The sequence below is a fragment of the Anarhichas minor genome, unplaced genomic scaffold (genome assembly GCF_050575085.1).
Source record: "Anarhichas minor isolate MPS153535 unplaced genomic scaffold, ASM5057508v1 ptg000008l, whole genome shotgun sequence".
NCBI classification, from domain to species: domain Eukaryota; kingdom Metazoa; phylum Chordata; class Actinopteri; order Perciformes; family Anarhichadidae; genus Anarhichas; species Anarhichas minor.
The window spans coordinates 1,286,306-1,303,843 of NW_027466454.1; the positions used below are offsets into that span (position 1 = coordinate 1,286,306).

At 41.2% G+C, this 17,538-nt stretch overlaps 1 protein-coding gene and 1 long non-coding RNA gene across 6 annotated transcripts in view; one reads left to right on the forward strand and one right to left on the reverse strand.

Moving 5' to 3' along the window:
- rell2 (RELT like 2) overlaps positions 1–17,538 on the forward strand; it is a 38,991-nt gene that overhangs the window by 18,148 nt on the left and 3,305 nt on the right. For 3 of the 5 annotated variants that reach the window (XM_076086810.1, XM_076086813.1, XM_076086812.1), the window contains 4 exons: positions 14,429–14,638; positions 16,114–16,176; positions 16,476–16,530; positions 17,307–17,483. In XM_076086810.1, the coding sequence (XP_075942925.1) occupies positions 14,429–14,638; positions 16,114–16,176; positions 16,476–16,530; positions 17,307–17,483 (505 nt within the window). Of the gene's footprint in view, positions 1–6,961; positions 7,175–14,428; positions 14,639–16,113; positions 16,177–16,475; positions 16,531–17,306; positions 17,484–17,538 lie in introns of those variants that run through there. The other 2 variants (XM_076086811.1, XM_076086814.1) reach the window with 2 other exon arrangements.
- On the reverse strand, positions 5,692–9,322 carry LOC142945877 (uncharacterized). Its single transcript, XR_012952953.1, has 2 exons — positions 9,045–9,322; positions 5,692–8,904 (listed from the first exon to the last, which is right to left on the reverse strand). It is a non-coding gene; the product is annotated as an uncharacterized LOC142945877 (long non-coding RNA).

The window sequence follows — 17,538 nt, forward strand, 5'->3', positions numbered from 1 at the left end:
CCCAAGACACTTTTTTTTAAGTCTTCATGTGATACATTTTTCTACCAAATTTCATACATGTAGGTCAAACGTAGTGCCGGGGCTGCGTTTTGTGGAGTTACATCCGGGTTGTTGTTTAACGGCGAATTACGTAAAATGGCCGCCACGCCACGGCTATGCCATTCCATCAAACGTAAAGCTTTGAGTAACTTTTAATAGCAAAGGTCTTTAGATTATACTGACCTAATTTGAAAAGGATCTGCCAACGTCCCTAGGAGGAGTTTGTTAAAGTATAGCGACTAGAAATCATGGGAAAATTCACACAAAAATCAAAATGGCCGACTTCCCGTTAATTTTAGAGCATGGTCCCAAGACACTTTTTTTTAAGTCTTCATGTGATACATGTGCCTACCAAATTGCATACATGTAGGTCAAACGTAGTGCTGGGGCTGCGATTTTGAATATTTGTAGGGGGCGCTATCGAGGCAATTTAAAAGGGTCAAGCCAAAAAGCCATATGAAATATTTATTTCCATCACCTATGACACCTGTGCAAAGTTCCAAGGCTTGTTGAGCATCCTAAGTCACAGAAAAATAAGCTTCATTTTTCACGGCGAATGACGCGTTGCCACGGCAACAGCGTTTAACAACAACTCACAATAGTCATGATGAAGCATTATCAATGTCTTACGGCTTAGCTTACCAAATTTGAGACTGATCTGGGCAACTTCCTAGTCGGAGTACATCAAAGTATAAAACTTGTCATTTCCTTTTGCCAGTAGGTGGCGCTATGACTTTGTGAAAATGTTGCCATGGAAATGTACTCAGGCCTGGACCAGCATCATGCATAACAATTTTGGGGCAGATTGAATAAAGTACCTTGGAGTTACAACAACTTCCTCTTTCATGGCGAACAGCACGAAATGTGCGTGACATGGGCGCCACATAAAACGAAGGTCGTTCAATGTCAGTAGACCATTTTAGTAACTTTTCATCATTAATGTCTTTAGATCATCTTGACCAAATTTGAAGTTGATCGTATAAATTCTATGGGAGGAGTTTGTTACAGTACAATGCCTGAAAACGATGAAAAATGCCTAAAAATGCAAAGAAATGGGAGTATTACTGCATCGCCCCCTAGTGGTTGTATGGAATGAAAATTTGAGGGCATGTTACAGGACACAATGTGAACATATGCTACAGATTTCGTGATGATAGGCCATATGGTTTTGAAGTTATATATATTGCTGTAGAAGGCCACGCCCTATGAAGTTCATTGGTCCATATATTCTTAATACAATGACATATCAATAAGCTTTTAGTGACTTTTGATTATATAGATCCAATAATGATCCACAGCAAATTTGGTACCAATCAGACCCAGCGTGTAGGAGGAGTTTGCCAAAATGTGTTTTTCACAAAATTCAAAATAGCGGAACATTTTGGCAGGCGGAGCTTAGGGTTTTGATTGACTTTTTTGTAGAGTAGGCGGAGCTGGACATGTGAGTCGAATTTCAAGAAAATCTGACATACTGGGTGAGAGGCGCCGCAAGGCGTTACCGGTCAGAATGCTAGGGGGCGCTAGCGAGCAATTTTGTCATGCTCGAGCATTAGACCCATAAAATATCAAATTTTCCCGCAGTCCTGATATGCTCACCAAATATTGGGGTGTTGGGGACATGATAAAGCCCCCAAAAAGGCGTTTCATTCGAGATAATAATAATAATAATAATTCCTACAGTTTCAATAGGGACCTCGCGGCCCGACGTTGTCGGTGCTCGGGTCCTAATAATAATTCCTACAGTTTCAATAGGGACCTCGCGGCCCGACGTTGTCGGTGCTTGGGCCCTAATTAAAGCTGCGAGCAGCATTGATCGGGCCCTCGCAACTTCACGTAATTTAACACTGTTTTCATTTTAAGTTCTTCTGTAACTTTAGATTGTAGTGTAAAGCATTCATTATAACGTTTAACCTGATTGTCACGAAGAAGCTCTGGACAGATCATTTATACTAATGCCCACTGACATGGTTTGAAAATCCACTGTTATCTAACTTTTGCTCTCCAAGCATCTTAGTTTGCACATTTAGATCAGAGATGTCTTTTTCTTATGGTGTGCCCACAAACCCTTCCAATAAGTTCAGTGTTTGGGCCGCTGTAATTATAGAATCCTGCTTACGTCCGTGCTTATCAGTAGGTGGCGCTATGACTATGAGTTAATATTGGCATGCAGAAGTCCTAAAGCCATGACAGTCAACAAGCATGTTAAGTTTGGGACAGTTTTGACAAAGTACAGTCGAGTTACAACAGCTTGATGGATGATGGCGAACCATGTAAAATGGCCATCACACCATATCCACGTCGTTCGTTGAAACCTAAAGCTTTTAGTAACTTTTAATCGCTAAGGTCTTTAGATTGTTCTGACCAAATTCTAAACTGATCGGATGAATTCCCTAGGAGGAGTTCGTAGTACAGCACCTGGAAATGGAAAAAAACACGAGAAATTCATACAAAATTCAAAATGGCTGACTTCCGGTTGGGTTTAGAGCATGGTCCCATGAGACTTTATTTTAAGTCCACATGTGATACATGTGGACTTAAAATAAAGTCCAAATACCAAATTTTGTAAATCTATGTGAAACGTACAGCGAGGGCTGCTTCGTTGAAATATTGTAGGGGGCGCTATTGAGCCGATTTGCCACTCTGAACCAATAAAATCATATTATATAACTACATTTTGGGCTTTAAATGTGTATGCCAAGTTTGCTTATGTTTCGAGCATTTTTAGCCTCTCAAAAACACCTTAATTTTTCATGGTGAAGAATGCGTCGCCACGGCAACAGCTTTTCACGAAACAAGGTTTCAGTAACTTTTTATCACAAAGGTCTTTAGACTGTACCGACCAAATTTGAAGTTGATCTGATTATTTCCCTAGGAGTAGTTCGTTAAAGTGCAGCGCCTGGAAATGACAAAAACGACACAAAAAATTCATAAAAAATTCAAAATGGCTGACTTCCGGTTGGGTTTAGAGCATGGCCCCAAGATACTTTTATTTAAGTCCATATGTGATACATGTTCCTACCAAATTTCATACATCTAGGTCAAACATACTGCGAGGGCTGCTTCGTCGACATTTTGTAGGGGGCGCTATTGAGCCGATTTGCCAGTCTGAAGCAATAAAATCATATTTTATAACTACATTTCGGGCTTTTAATCTGCTTGCCAAGTTTGCTTATGTTTCAAGCATTTTTAGCCTCTCAAAATTACCTTCGTTGTTAACGGCGAAGACTGCATCGCCACGGCAACGGCGTTCGACGAAACATCAAAAGCTTCATGAACTGGCATTATGAACTTCTTATATTTGTGTGGAACTAATTTGATATTGATTTGATTTACCTAATATGAGAAACAAGCCAAAGTATAAAGACTTTAACTTCCTGTTACCAGTAGGTGGCGCTATGACTATAATTCAAAATTGGCCTGCAGATGTCTTCAGGCCTGGAGTCTAATCAAACATGTGAAATCTGGTAAAGATCTGATGATGTGGAGTTACATCAGTTTATTCATTCATGGCGAAGGATCGAAATTCGCCAAGCCGCCACGTCGCCGCCCTTCAACAACTTCTTACAATTTTCACAATGAAGCATTATCAAGGTCTTAAGGCTGTTCTGACAACATTTTAGAGGGATCTGATTAATCTGTGAGGAGCAGGATGTCAAAGTACACAACTTACAACTTCCGGTTGCCACTAGGTGGCGCTATTACTATGATTCTAAATTATCATATAGATGTGTTCCGGGTCAGGATGTTATGACATATGAGAGATTTGGAGCAGATTCGACAATGTACGGCCGAGTTACAACAACTTCCGGTTTCACGGCGAATGGTGTTTTTTTGACGCCACGCCACAGACACATAGTTCGATAACTTTTTGATCTTTGAGTAACTTTTCACTGCCAAGGTCTCAAGAGCATACTGACCAAATCTGAAGTCAATTGGGTTAAATCTCTAGGAGGAGTTCGTTAAAGTACGATGCCTTGAAACGGTCCAAAAACGTCATAAAAGTAAAAATGGCTGACTTCCTGTTTGGTTTAGAGAAAAATTCCAAGAGGATTTTTTGTACGTCCCATCACGATCCACATACCTACCAAATTTCATACAGCTAGGTGAAACCCGGTGTTGGGGCTACTCAATAGGGGGCGCTATCGAGCCAATATTTCATACTGGACACCCCAATCAGACTGCAATTTTCGCAAATTCTGGCTTGCGTGCCAAATTTCAGAAGTTTTCCAGTATCCCAAGCACCTCCTTTTTGCGACGAAACACTAAAAATAAGAAGAATAATTATAAACAATCGAAAAACAAAAGGCAATAGGTCCTCCGCTCCGACTACGTCGGTGCTCGGGCCCTAATAAACAATCGAAAAACAATAGGTCCTCCGCTCCGACTACGTCGGTGCTCGGGCCCTAAATAAATGATTTCTTTGCAAAGATGAGGATTTCGTGAATGCTGGGATACCAAACATGTCCATATTTATTGACGTAGTGTGCGTAAGTAAGCCGTAAGAAGGGGAGGGGACGTCCGCGAGGAGTTGAAGAGGTTAAGTATTGCGATAATATCGTAACGTGGGACCTCTGGTGATTCCCACCCCTACTACAACCCCACTTCTGTCAACTCCATCCCGTCTTTGTGGACTCAACACCAGCGCACGCCCACTCCCTTATAACATCATCTTAAAAAAACGCACGTGAATCACTGGCATCATTCACTCCAGTTCCACCAACCCGGTTCCACCAACCCCAAGGTCCTCTTCTCCACAATAAATAAACTTAACTAAATAAAAATAAACCCATGGACAATCTCTCCCACTCCTCCACAACTGAGAAATGTAACTCCTTCCTGTCATTCTACAAAGCAAAAATTTTGAACATTTACGACCAACTGGCCACTTCCAGCCTCGCCATATCCAACCCTATATCTGTAAATCCCCCACTAACTGACCGGTCACTCTCCCAATTCTCCCTGATCTCCCCCTCAGAACTTAATAAATCACTGTTTGACATCTGCGACCTGGACCCCATCCCTTCTACTTTAGTCATGGCTTGTCTCCCGGCTTGTCTCCGCCCGCCCCTTCTCTCTGTCATCAACTTCTCCCTGTCTACTGGCTCCGTTCCTCCCGCCCTCAAACTAGCCACAGTCACACCCATCTTCAAAAAGCCTGGCATTGACCCTGACATCCACAACAACTACAGACCCATCTCCCTTTTTCTGTCTAAAATACTGACACGCACTGTTGCCCACCAACTCAAAACCCACCTGGACTCGAACCAGCTGTATGAACTATTTCAATCCGGATTCAGAGCTCATCACAGCACAGAAACCGCCCTAATCAGAGTCTCCAACGACCTCCTCCTCTCTTCAAATCATACCTCTTTGACCGTGAACAGTTCATTAGCATCAATAAAGTCAAGTCCAACACAGCCCCAGTCTCTCAAGGTGTCCCCCAAGGTTCGGTACTCGGTCCCCTCCTCTTTATCCTCTACTTGCTCCCCCTTGGCAACATCATTAAAAAAGGGCCTCCCGCTCCGACTCACTCCCACCCGCAACCTTAGATGCGCCGACACCAACCTCCCCCAGCGCCTTTGTGGTGGAAAAATTATTTTAGCCGCTGCTGAGTCTTTTTAAGCTGAAATGAAGAAAATTGTCAAACACAACTTGTCTTTTAAAAGTATTTATTCTCTGGCCAGAGAAGAGGCACAGTTACACAGTCACTCAGACTATGTAGAAGTGTGCACTACAGAAGTCAAAATCACACAAAGTTATATTCAAGGGTAGGGGCCTGTGTACTGGAACATCATGTTTCAGGCTGTGCAGGCCATGGTAGTAAAGTATAAGAGGTAGGTGCTTTATCTGTGTAATAGACACATAGATATATACGTTTTATCCTTAGGGCACAGAACATGTGAATATACATTAGGTACTTGTTATCCAACACAGTAAGTGTCTGTCATGATGCAAGCATATGACAGACTGTTTCACAACAAGTATATAAAACAGTTCTACTTATAAGAATATATGATACTCATAATAATATCAAGTTTCCATTATACAAACAGCAAGATACATTTGAGCACATATGTTAACACAAAGGATGAAGGTGTACTGAGTTCAGAGCTAAAGTACAAGCACTTAAGCATTTACACAATATACTAAGACATTTTCCATTACACCTTCTCCATTGCTGCCCCCTCCTTCTGGAGCTCTCTCCCCCAGCACCTCAGACATTCACCATCACTCACCACTTTCAAAACTGCACTTAAAACTCACCTATTTAAATCTGCCTTTAAGCTGTAATACTAGTTATGTATGTTCCTTACTCTTGTCATCTCTTTTGTTCATATTCATATTGCTTTTATTGTTTCTGTTTTTACCATGTAAAGTGCCTTTGAGTACCCTTTAAAGCACTAGACAAAATAAATGTATTATTATTATTACTGTGAATAAATGGAGCTGAGTATTTGATTTCATTTATTAATCGTCATTATACCACTTGCTGTACTGTGAATTAAACATTTTTTTGATTTCACAAAGACGGTGACGTAAAATAAGCTGTTTTGAAGGTGTTCAGGGCTGAGTGCTAATGATAGAGTATGTAGGCCTACTATCAATGCTTAACCACCCTAAAACATTTCTGAGGGATAAAGTGCTGATAAATATGTTTGTGTGTGTGTGTGTGAGGGGCGTTATTGGACCCTGATAAGCCAGCGGGAGGGCAACACTGATAAGCTACTATATGTAAACTCAGTCTCTACACTGTGTGTATGCATATATTTTTTGTCAGCACATTCACAATTAGATGTTATGTGTCGTATACACGTAATTATATACATATGTTAATATATATATAAAATATAATATATATATAAGTTCCCTTGTTTGATCTTTTTCTCTTTTTATTCTCACGCACTGTCTCTAAGCCTATGTGTAGATAGAAAGGAAAGGTCTGGCTAAGGGGAACCCCCCTCCACTGTACAGGGAGGGCACACGCTGTCTGCTGGTTTGAGCTTCTTATCCAACGCACACATTTTTACATTGTTTATCAACCAAATCTCAACAGCTTTTTTTCTGTGTTTTTGTTGCCACACCACATTGACTTTCACATGTTTGGATGTGTCCACCGTTGACCGGCAGGAAAATGGTAAGAACTACTGTATCTATTTGCCAGCTATCATGGAGCGGCTCCGTGGTAGAGCAGGGTCGTCCTTCAATCAGAGGATCAGCGGTTCGATCACCGGCTCCACTAGTCCATGTCAATGTGTCCTTGGGCAAGACACTTAACCCCGAATTGCTGTGCCTGCGATGTATGAATGTGTGTGAATGTTAGCTAGAGTCCTGATGGGTAGGTGGCACCTTGCATGGTAGCCCCTGCCATCAGTGTATGAATGGGTGTGAATGATGTCATGTAGTGTTAAAGCGATTTAAATGTTCAGAAGACTAGAAAAGCGCTATACAAGTACAGACCATTTATCAGGCATAAAGACAGATGCTACAAGGTTTCTGTATTTTGCAAGGCCTGTGCATTCGTAAGAGAGTTTATAGGTATGGCAAAATTACACAAATTGCATATTTAAAAAAAGGTCTTTAAAGTAAATACATCACTACAAGATAAATGGGCTATACAAGCTTGTGCATGTCATGCATGTGCAGTGTATCTTTGTGTGGTATCTGTTGATGCTCGCTACATGGTTTAATTGTATCTGTTCTTCTGTTCTTTCTTTCGTTAAGCAGACAACTGGCTTTCATTTTTGTGGTTTAATGTGATATATAGTATTTTTCCCAGATACTAGTTAAGACTCCTTTGCTGAGGCAATACCTGAACCTCTGTTTTCTGTGTATCAAATTCTTATTTACAATTTAATTTACTTAGGAATATGCATTGTTTAATTAAGGTCTTAAAATTACATATTGACACAGGGCAATGAAGTTAGGTAATAATTAAGGCCCTGTCTTAAGACCCTTATCTTTTAACTTGATAATCTCCTTATTGTACATTCTTAAACACATTTACATTTAATCAAACCAACTGGCACACAGTGAACCTGGGGGATTCAGGGCTCCTGTTGGCCTGGTTGATAATCTAGCCATGACCACACGAGTCTCTGACATTGCTGTGAGATTGTGTTTGGGAGCCAGTCAGACATGAAAATGAAACTTACAGTCATTCGGCTTGGGCTGTACTTGTCTTCCTCTTAACTGCAGACAAACACTGAACTGTTGAACCCATAGTTGTAGGACGAGCCAAGAACTGCAGCCTTGGTTCAGCAGGGTGTGATTGCAGCCACATTATTATCACACAGTGATCAGAGAGTCCCAAAGCTGCACGGGGGACAGAGAGATAAGCATCCTTTATCAATCTTCCAGGCCCAATCCCAATGTCCCCCCTAATACCTTCAATCCTGAACCCTCAGGGACTCTGACCTCACCTGTTAAATTGCTGGGTGTGAGAGACTGCAAGGGCTTGAAATTGTGTAAATTGGACAGCATTTTGCTGCGACATATCACGTTATCTTGACATTTATTGACATTATTTGTTTTTAGCTTTTTACTCCATGATTTGAACGTCTTCCAGGCTCTTGCCTCACGAGATGAGAGGTATTTGTCAAATAATCGATTTACTTGTTTATGTCAAAACAGCTTTGATAACAAAATTAAAAGAAATGGTTGATGAATATACCACGTGTGTAATATAGTCTCTGCTTTCATTCCTCTGCTTTCATGTGTTTTTATGTTCCATCTTTAATCCTTAATGTTTTGGTGTGAATGTAAAAGGCCATTCAATGTAAATTGTCCAATGTAAAAGAGGACAGCACCCATGTGCTGTCCTCTTTGTTAACCTTTTTCATACGTCCCCGGCTTCCATTGGTAACCCTGTGTATAAGATAGATAGACAGATAGTTAAGTCATCTTAAAAATATTAGATGTAAAAATGCACAATATATACAATTAAATATAATAATATTAAATTAACTAACCAAACAATAGGACAAAGATTTAACAAACAGTATTACGGTGTTATAGTTGTGTGAATGATCTGGCCAGAGGTGATTTATTGTACAGTCTAATGGCAGTGGGCAGGAATGTTCTCCTGTATCTGTCCTTGTGACAGCGGAGCTGGATGAGTCTGTTGGAGAAAGTGCTCCGCTGTCCCTGCAGCAGTGGTGGAGAGGGTGGTCCAGGTATGGATATGGATAATAGTTTCTTCAGTGTCTTCCTCTCCACCACCTTTTCCAGACTGTCCAGTTTGCAGCCAATGATGGAGCCGGCCTTCTTAACCAGATCAAGTCTGTTGGCTGCTCCTCCAGCAGATGAAGTACAGTGCACTGGCCATAAAGTCAAGGGGTTATTGCAGGGCAGGGGGGAGGGGCTGGAGTCAGTAATATGGGTGGGTCAGGTGGAAAAGTCAAGGGGCATTTGGTTGATGGGTAGAAAATGGCCATGAACAGGTTTGGTTGGAGAGGTGGGAATGTGGCTGAAGGAAGGGAGGGTCAGAGAAGCAGATTGTGACATCCTGTAATTAAAAGCCCACTCACACCAGAACATGGCACAGACTACCACGCTAGCCAGATGGGCTGGAGCTATTCAGTTTCTGGAGCCTCTTTGTATTTTCTCTTAGTCCTGGTCACACCAGCATTTAAAATTGTGAAATGGTGGCAATTCCATAGCGTATTGAAATTGACGTGATTAGTTGATTCCCTCCAACAAGACAATATAAGTCTGCACAATTGTGATGGACTTTTGTAATGATCGCAAAAGTCTGCCTTTGGGTACGGCAATTGTGAATGGTGAACCTATGGGTTATTTTCCTTCACATATTTAAAAGTGCTGTATTTATGAATGTTATTAGTTGCCTGTAATGATTAACACAGGATACGAATAGGGTCTGTTATTGTTTTTATTTTAGTTGACCTGGTTTGTATAAATTGTGACGGGGGGGAAGTGACACGAGAGGAGAAGGTGTGCGCCGACAGGAAAAGCCGTCGGTGTTTAGTGGACTCGGAGAGCACGATTTGCAGGTGACTGCTCAAAAAGACCAGATAGGACCTTTCCTGGGATTTCAGAGCGGGAGTCTGCACGGAGATTCGGCAAGGAGTACCACCAGCTAAACCGGCGGTGGTGAGGTAGCGTGTGTTCAGGGGATTAAGGAGCCGCGGCGTCTCGTACGCTTCCGCCTATCATTGACTTTGCGTCGGAATTGATTTTGTCATCGGACTGTTTTGCGTTACTTTAAGAAACTTTGGAACTGGGTTTGAGCTACAACTTGTAAATGTTTGGTTTATTGTGCCAGAGTAGAGCGGGAGCGTCACGGTTATTTTGTTCTGCTGTATCCCGTATGCCGAATGAATTTGATTTATATTAATTAGTGCTGGGCAACGATTACAATTTTTAATCCCGATTAATTGCATGATTTTCTGCGATTAATCGCGATTAATCATATTAAGCGCAAAATTCAATAATGAATTCAAAAGTTGTGTATTGCGCACTTTTATTTTAAAAGTACTGCTATATGAACAAAAGTGCAATAACATTTGGTTTGCAAACACTTTAAACAAATAAGGTTCTTTTTAACAGCATTATTCCCTTTACACAGTGTGACAGAACGATGCAGGGGACGTGTTCAAAAGGCAGATGTCTCGCAGCAGCGATCATATTTCTTGCAGCGATGTCCAGTAGTCTCCAATGAGAGCAACAGCTGGTGCACGTTATAACACCCTCACTTTTGTAGTCCTCTCCTTTTCATACAACTCGTGTATTCTTCTTGTAATAGTGCGTCTTTAGGCTCATACGTGCCGTCATTCGTTGCGATCCTAAAGGTGCGTTCACACCAAACGCTACGCGAACGCACCTTGAGAACGTTCCTTTCACATCTTCCACAATACTAATACTATACTAATACTAATCGGCTGCAGTTTGTATCCACTTCTCTGTGGCATTTGTTAGCTTGTCTTGCTTTTGTTTATCTATACTTCTCACACACGCTGCATCAACGTAGTCTGCTGAAGACTTTCTCCACCGCTGCCAGTGAGCAACGGACTTTCAAAATAATAATTTTTAAAAATGCGTTAATGCGCGATAAAATAATTGTCGGCGTTAATTCATTAAAACCTCTTGTACACGAGAGCCCCCTTTAAAGGGGGCTATAGGGGGGCGGGGGGGTGGTGTACATGTGTACAATTCACTTTTGCGAAAGGAATAAAATAATAAAACAATAAATAAAAAAAACCTGTGTAACAAAGAGATTCTGGGCGAAACAACCATGGGAGCCATTTTACACACTGCAAAACACAATTATACATGAACTAAGATCATATCTGGAAGATATCTAGAAGATTTGCCACAAATTTGGCCAAAAATCGACGAACTGTGCTCTTTGGATGATCTCTCATCACGAAGCACGGATCGCACATGGCGGATGAGCACATCTAGCAGGCTCGTGATTCGACCCGGATACGCACAGCGGCGTCCAAATTACTCTCTTTCAAACCGCTCAAAAGTTATGGGTATGCATGCCAACATCAGCCACAGGTCACGAGAAAAATAATTGGGTAAAAAAACTTACGTTTTGACGGTTTTGGCGATGAAAAACGGATTTATTCCAGCGGATTTCGGAGCAGCTCTCTCCTCCATGTTGTGCTGCATGCCTGTGAGTGAGATCAATGCGCTGGCGGAATGAATGACAAAATGGCAGACGATTCTGTGGGGTGGAGCAATCCATGTAGAGAGGGGGGTTTGCCCTGCATTTTGCGATTTTTAGTCAGTAAAGAGAAACGGAGATTCTCAAACACCCCCGCATGGCTCCCGTTGGACTATCCCACATCTAAAATGGTCTCACACTTGTAAATCGGCCGATCACAGGCCTTACCAGGGTCACATATACACATTATGAGCCAATTATTGTTATGCATGACAGATATGACACATCATAACTGCTCAAAATTATTCAAAATGGTATCAAACTGATTTATTAGGATTATTGAACACTCAGTGATAAGAAAAGTGAATATATAGTTAATATTTAGTTATATAGTATATAAAATTAGAATACAGCAATGCAACTGCTGCTTCCAAAAATGAGAATTTTGCATGCCCTTGCTTGGTTTATGCTGGCCTGCTTCACTCAGTCAAAGTCAAATTTTGATTGATTCAGTTTTAGAGACTGTAAAACCTGTTGTGCTATGACTTTGGCTATGCCATTCATATTTTTAGGCCTTATTTCAAGTAATATTTTAGACACAAGTGCTTTTTTTTCAGGCGAACTTGAAACTTTTTCAATTTGAGCTGTGCCATATGTGTATTTGTTATTAACCAGTAACATATACACAATATTTACACATATCAGCACATCTCACAAGTGTTACCTGTATTATACAATCAAAAAATTATTAAAATAGACCTTGTAGTTGCAGAAATACACTCACTTTAGTATGGGTATGCAATTTTCGACCAGAGGCCTAAAAATAGGGCCAGTGTTAAAGAGGGTCGCCCAGCACTAATATTAATATATTGTGTTATATTTAACTGACTATGTGGTTTCTTTTCTGTCTGATGTGGTCTGTCCTCAGAGTGAATAATAGAGAAGACCCTTCAGTGTTTTTTTGTACCCTAAACTGTTATGCCGTGTTCACACCACAATTCGCGACACTGGTCTCGCTGGGGACTATTTGTGTTCATTCGCGTGAATCGCGCTGGACACGCCAGAGACGGGGCGTGGCTTATCGCCCTGGAAGCCGTTCAACTGTCTGCCATCAACCATGGAAAAAATAACCTATATTTCTCTTTAGTACGTGTTGTGGAAGTCCCAGATATCACGGGAAACTAAACGCCGTCATGTCTGGGTGGATTTTATCGAGCTGTATTCACTGTGTCTAGCAAGCCACACGTCGGTTGGTTTACTACAGCTGTATGAACACAAAATAAACTGATTTGGCTGTGATTTAACGGCAATAAACCGACAAAAAGGGAAATAACTACGTAATGATGCCGATTTGTAAAAAGTCTGAATCCATGTTTAGTTAGTTCTCTCCGCAAGGTTTACACACATACATTTATACACATAGTTTGGTCTCTATTGATATGAGGTATCGTAGAGCTCTGGGTCAACGCTCATAGGCCATCGCGCCGCAGCGTCACGTGATTTTTTCGCCTAAGTTGAACAATTTCAACTCGCGCATTTGTGGCGTTTTGGCGTTCGAATTCGCGTCAATCGCGCGCGCCAGACGCGCCGTGCCATCGCAAATTCGCGTCACTCCAGTCTCATCGCGTCTGTGCATAGACTTTGTATGTAATCTACTTGCGCGAATAATTTGCGCCGCATTTGGTGTGACCGCACCTTTACGCAGACGTAGTGTCTGTATACCTGACCAATTCAGATCCGCCCGTAACCTACCGCGTATGTACTTTTCCCTTTTTAGGTTAATATAATTAGGTGAATTGTTACACTTTGACACACACATTTTGAGCCATTGACTAATAACAAGCCATCCTGACAGTGCTGGCCTTTGAAGGGAAAGAGCCGGAGAGTCCAAAATAAGGAAGCCATCGTAACTTTTAATCTGTGTTGCGCCATTCACTGTTCACAGACAGTTTAACAGTTAAGCTAATGAGCTAACGAGTTTTCTAACTGGCCATTTGCTAACTGACTTTAGTACTTTGTTCACGGTCAGTTAGCAAACTCTTGTTAGCTTTGCTCAACCACTAACTAATAAATTCACACAGTTTATGCAAAAGACATGTTTGTAACACTGAGTCTTATAACTGCCTGTAAGGCATTTTTCTTTTGTGGAACAGTTTTCAAGGCAAAAAATGAGTGTCTCTCTTTCTTCCTTCTTTTCTTTGAAATATCTGAAAGGTCACTTCATATGGATCTATCTTCCTCCCTTTCTCTGTTTACGCTAGCTTGAGGTGTTTCTTGCTTGCTTTGTTGAGAAAGAGTTGATGCACTACATCTGTTATGGAAACGCATTTGCCGAATAAATTCTGACTAAGAGAACATTTAACTCACATGACTGATCAGTCATCTTCAGTGTTCTTTCTGGATATTCGAATATTCTTGGTCTCTAGACAGCATTAAACATTCTAGCAGACATGAAAAGAACAATTACTAATTGCCGTATTGAAACAAAATCTGTATTTGTTTATTGCACATGAATTCGATTCAATTTCCAGTTACGGTTCCAGTTTGCAACCGCTACGTCCTCTACTCTGTTTACTGGCAGATTGCAGCCATTCCTAAAGCATAGTCTATACGCGAAGTTCTGACGAAACTACGCTGTAGTAGAGTTTATTCGCTCCAAACCAGTTGTTAGAAACACGCTTAATATACATCTAAAAACCCTAAAAACCCTCATTGCTCAACTTAATTATTAAATCGAATCTTTCTCTCTTCATGACTCAGACCGAACCTACGTTATGACTGAATTAGAAGATTCTGGGGTGGTGGATAATCCCTCGCCCTACATAATCTTTGTGGTGGTCTTCCTCTTCTTCCTCACCGGACTGCTTGGCTTTCTCGTCTGCCACCTGCTGAAGAAGAAGGGCTACCGCTGCCGCACTGGAGAGATGAACGATGAAGAGGAGGAGGAGAAGCTTGGAGAAAATGAAGACGGTGGGTTGAGAATAGACAAGGAGGTCACAAGTACCTAAAGGGACACTGAACAGGTTGCATTGAATTTACTAGTCTCGAGGAGTGCTATTCAGCCTGTGCATAATGTTTGTGGGCTCTGTAGAAGTTTTCAAATGTCATCAGGGTTATCAAGTGCTTAAAGACCACACATTCCTAGCAGAAAGTCTGCGTGTTTAAAAGAATGGGCAATTACCAGTGTTGGGAACGAAAAAGCGGGGCACCACACTGAGAACAGGGACCAATAACCAAACTATAAACTGAGTCTCATAATTAGTGTTCACTCACGATGACCTCAATAGCCAAAGGACTATTACACATTCAGAGTGAACAGTGAAGGTGTGAGTTTGAGCAACAGGCCACATATCCAGCTATAATCACAATACACATGCACAAAGTAATCAAACACAGCTGCTCTTTAAAGTATAACAGAGTTTATTAAGTTCCAATTATGTCAACTAATATCGAAACTAACAACAACTACTATACATTTATAGTACTCTACATTTAGAGAAAGAGAGAGAGAGAGAGAAAAAAAACCTGGCTACGTCACGTGGGACTTCACGTTGAAGAAACCCGGATGACGATCTTATACTCGCCCAGCCGCGGTTCTGACCTTTGAACTGATAAAATAGCAACTACTGTCCCCACTAGCGGTCACTGATCAATCTCAAAACACGATTGCAGCAGTATGAAATGCACAGTCACTTCTACACAACATTAACGATCTTGGTCATTAATCTCGGCGATTATTGAGCATACACAAAACCAATAATAACACAGTAACTTAAACAAAACACAAACAAGATAATAAACGCACTATGACCTAAATCTGCCCAGACTCACTAAGCTAAACATCTTACGTTGAGATGACTTCTTAATGGTCCTTCTCTGTTAAACTCAGGCTGCGCAGCTCTCAATCGAACATTACATAGACTTTGTACTGGGGAGCTGGCAGTGTATGTCTGGACCAACTTATTTGAAAATTTTTGCATTCTCAAGTACACCTCTTCCGCTTAATGTCTGAGTTCAGGGTTGCAGTGCATGTGTGAAAGAAACATTACTCTATACTCTAATACTCTATACACAAATACTCAAAAAACTATTTGGTCTTCTTTGAAGTCTGAATCACAAGTGCTCTCACACACACTGATTTAATCAAACATAACCTTACTTTGATACATAAAACTGTATATGCACACGTATGAGCATTCATACACTTGTAAACACACAAACACAGCTAAAGATAGTGGACTTCTCTGAATGGCATGATGACTATTTGAAAAAAAAACCATTTGCCCCAAGGCAAATGAGGGATAGCTCTAAACCTCTTGTCTCTTCTTGTGAACTTGAGTGAACCAACCCTTTAACTAGTGTTGGTTGACAAACCAATCTGGACCAGTTTAGGCAAAGTTTAAAAGCTGAGGGTTTAATCTGTTTGTTGTTCTGCTGTGTTTCAGATGAGGTCGAGGAGAACCAGGACACAGTGGAGCAGATCCTCAAATGCATTATTGAAAATGAAGGTGACCAAAGAATTGCTGAATAGTAGTTTGGATTGAATATTGTTTAATTTACTTCAAGTTGAAATTAAAAGTCATCAACATTAATCTATTCACTTCTTTGCTGCTACACTGTGATCTGTATCCGGATCCTGTTCTGGGGATGATACATGTGATGGATAAAAACAACATACATACATATCCTGCAATAAATAATGCTTTGCCCTGCAATTTTATTCTTATCAGAGGAGATCAGTATGTATCGGCCATCTACCAGTACTTAGTGCGACTCTTTTATGGGTTCTTCCTGTTGTGTCCTCCAGCTAACATGGAAGCCTTCAATGAAATGTTTGGAAACCATGTGCACCATGACCCCAGGTAAGCTCATCCAACAGTCTGTATTAGTGTGACACATTTCTGTCTGTTGACTGCATGGTAATGTCACAAGGACACAACTATTTCTTTTTTAGCCTCAAGCTCCATAAATCCTGGAATCTCCTAAAATGAACATGAACAACGTATTTCTTCCTCATTAGTAGCTTGAATGTCGCTGAGCAGTCACACTACTTAACGGTTTCCCATATCTGACTACTGTATGTGATATATTCAATCATTTTAAAACCAGCATTCAGGAACATGTATTCATGTATTCGCCGAAGTTGAACAATTTCAACTCGCGTGTTTGTGGCATTTTGGCGTTCGAATTCGCGTCAATCGCGCGTCAATCGCGCGCCAGACGCGCCGTGCCATCACAAATTCGCGTCACTCCAGTCTCATTGCGTCTGTGCATAGACTTTGTATGTAATCTACTTGCGCGAATAATTTGCGCCGCATTTGGTGCGACCGCACCTTTACGCAGTCAGACGTAGTGTCTGTATACCTGGCTGCACAATTTTAATTTTAAAGACTGCTAATCACTGATTTTGCCTTGTCATCACCAATATTAATATTCTGACAGACTAAAGCAATTAGATTTTCTAACTTTAATTGTTTAACATTGCCAAAATGATGTGCCAGACAACACCAAATGTTGGCTTACATGCAGCCCGGAGAAGCGTAATTGCAGCTTTAGACTACACACATTACATACTATACACATACACATACATAAGAATGATGTTCATGGTAATACTAATGATAATGTTGATGTCCAGGTTGCTTAAGGAGTCCGTTGGTGGTGTTCCTCCCCATCACCACACAGTCCACTCAGGTACCGACCACAACTCCTGTCACCTCTGTGCCCAGGTCCGATCTAAAAGGGGCCGAAGACAAAGTCGAAGCCCCCGCTTTAAACAACGTCCGAGAGAGCAGACTGTCTTCTCTGTTGGCAGGTAGCAAACAATGCAACCACTTAAGCAGAGTGCAAGTTTGGATAGAGTAGCAGAA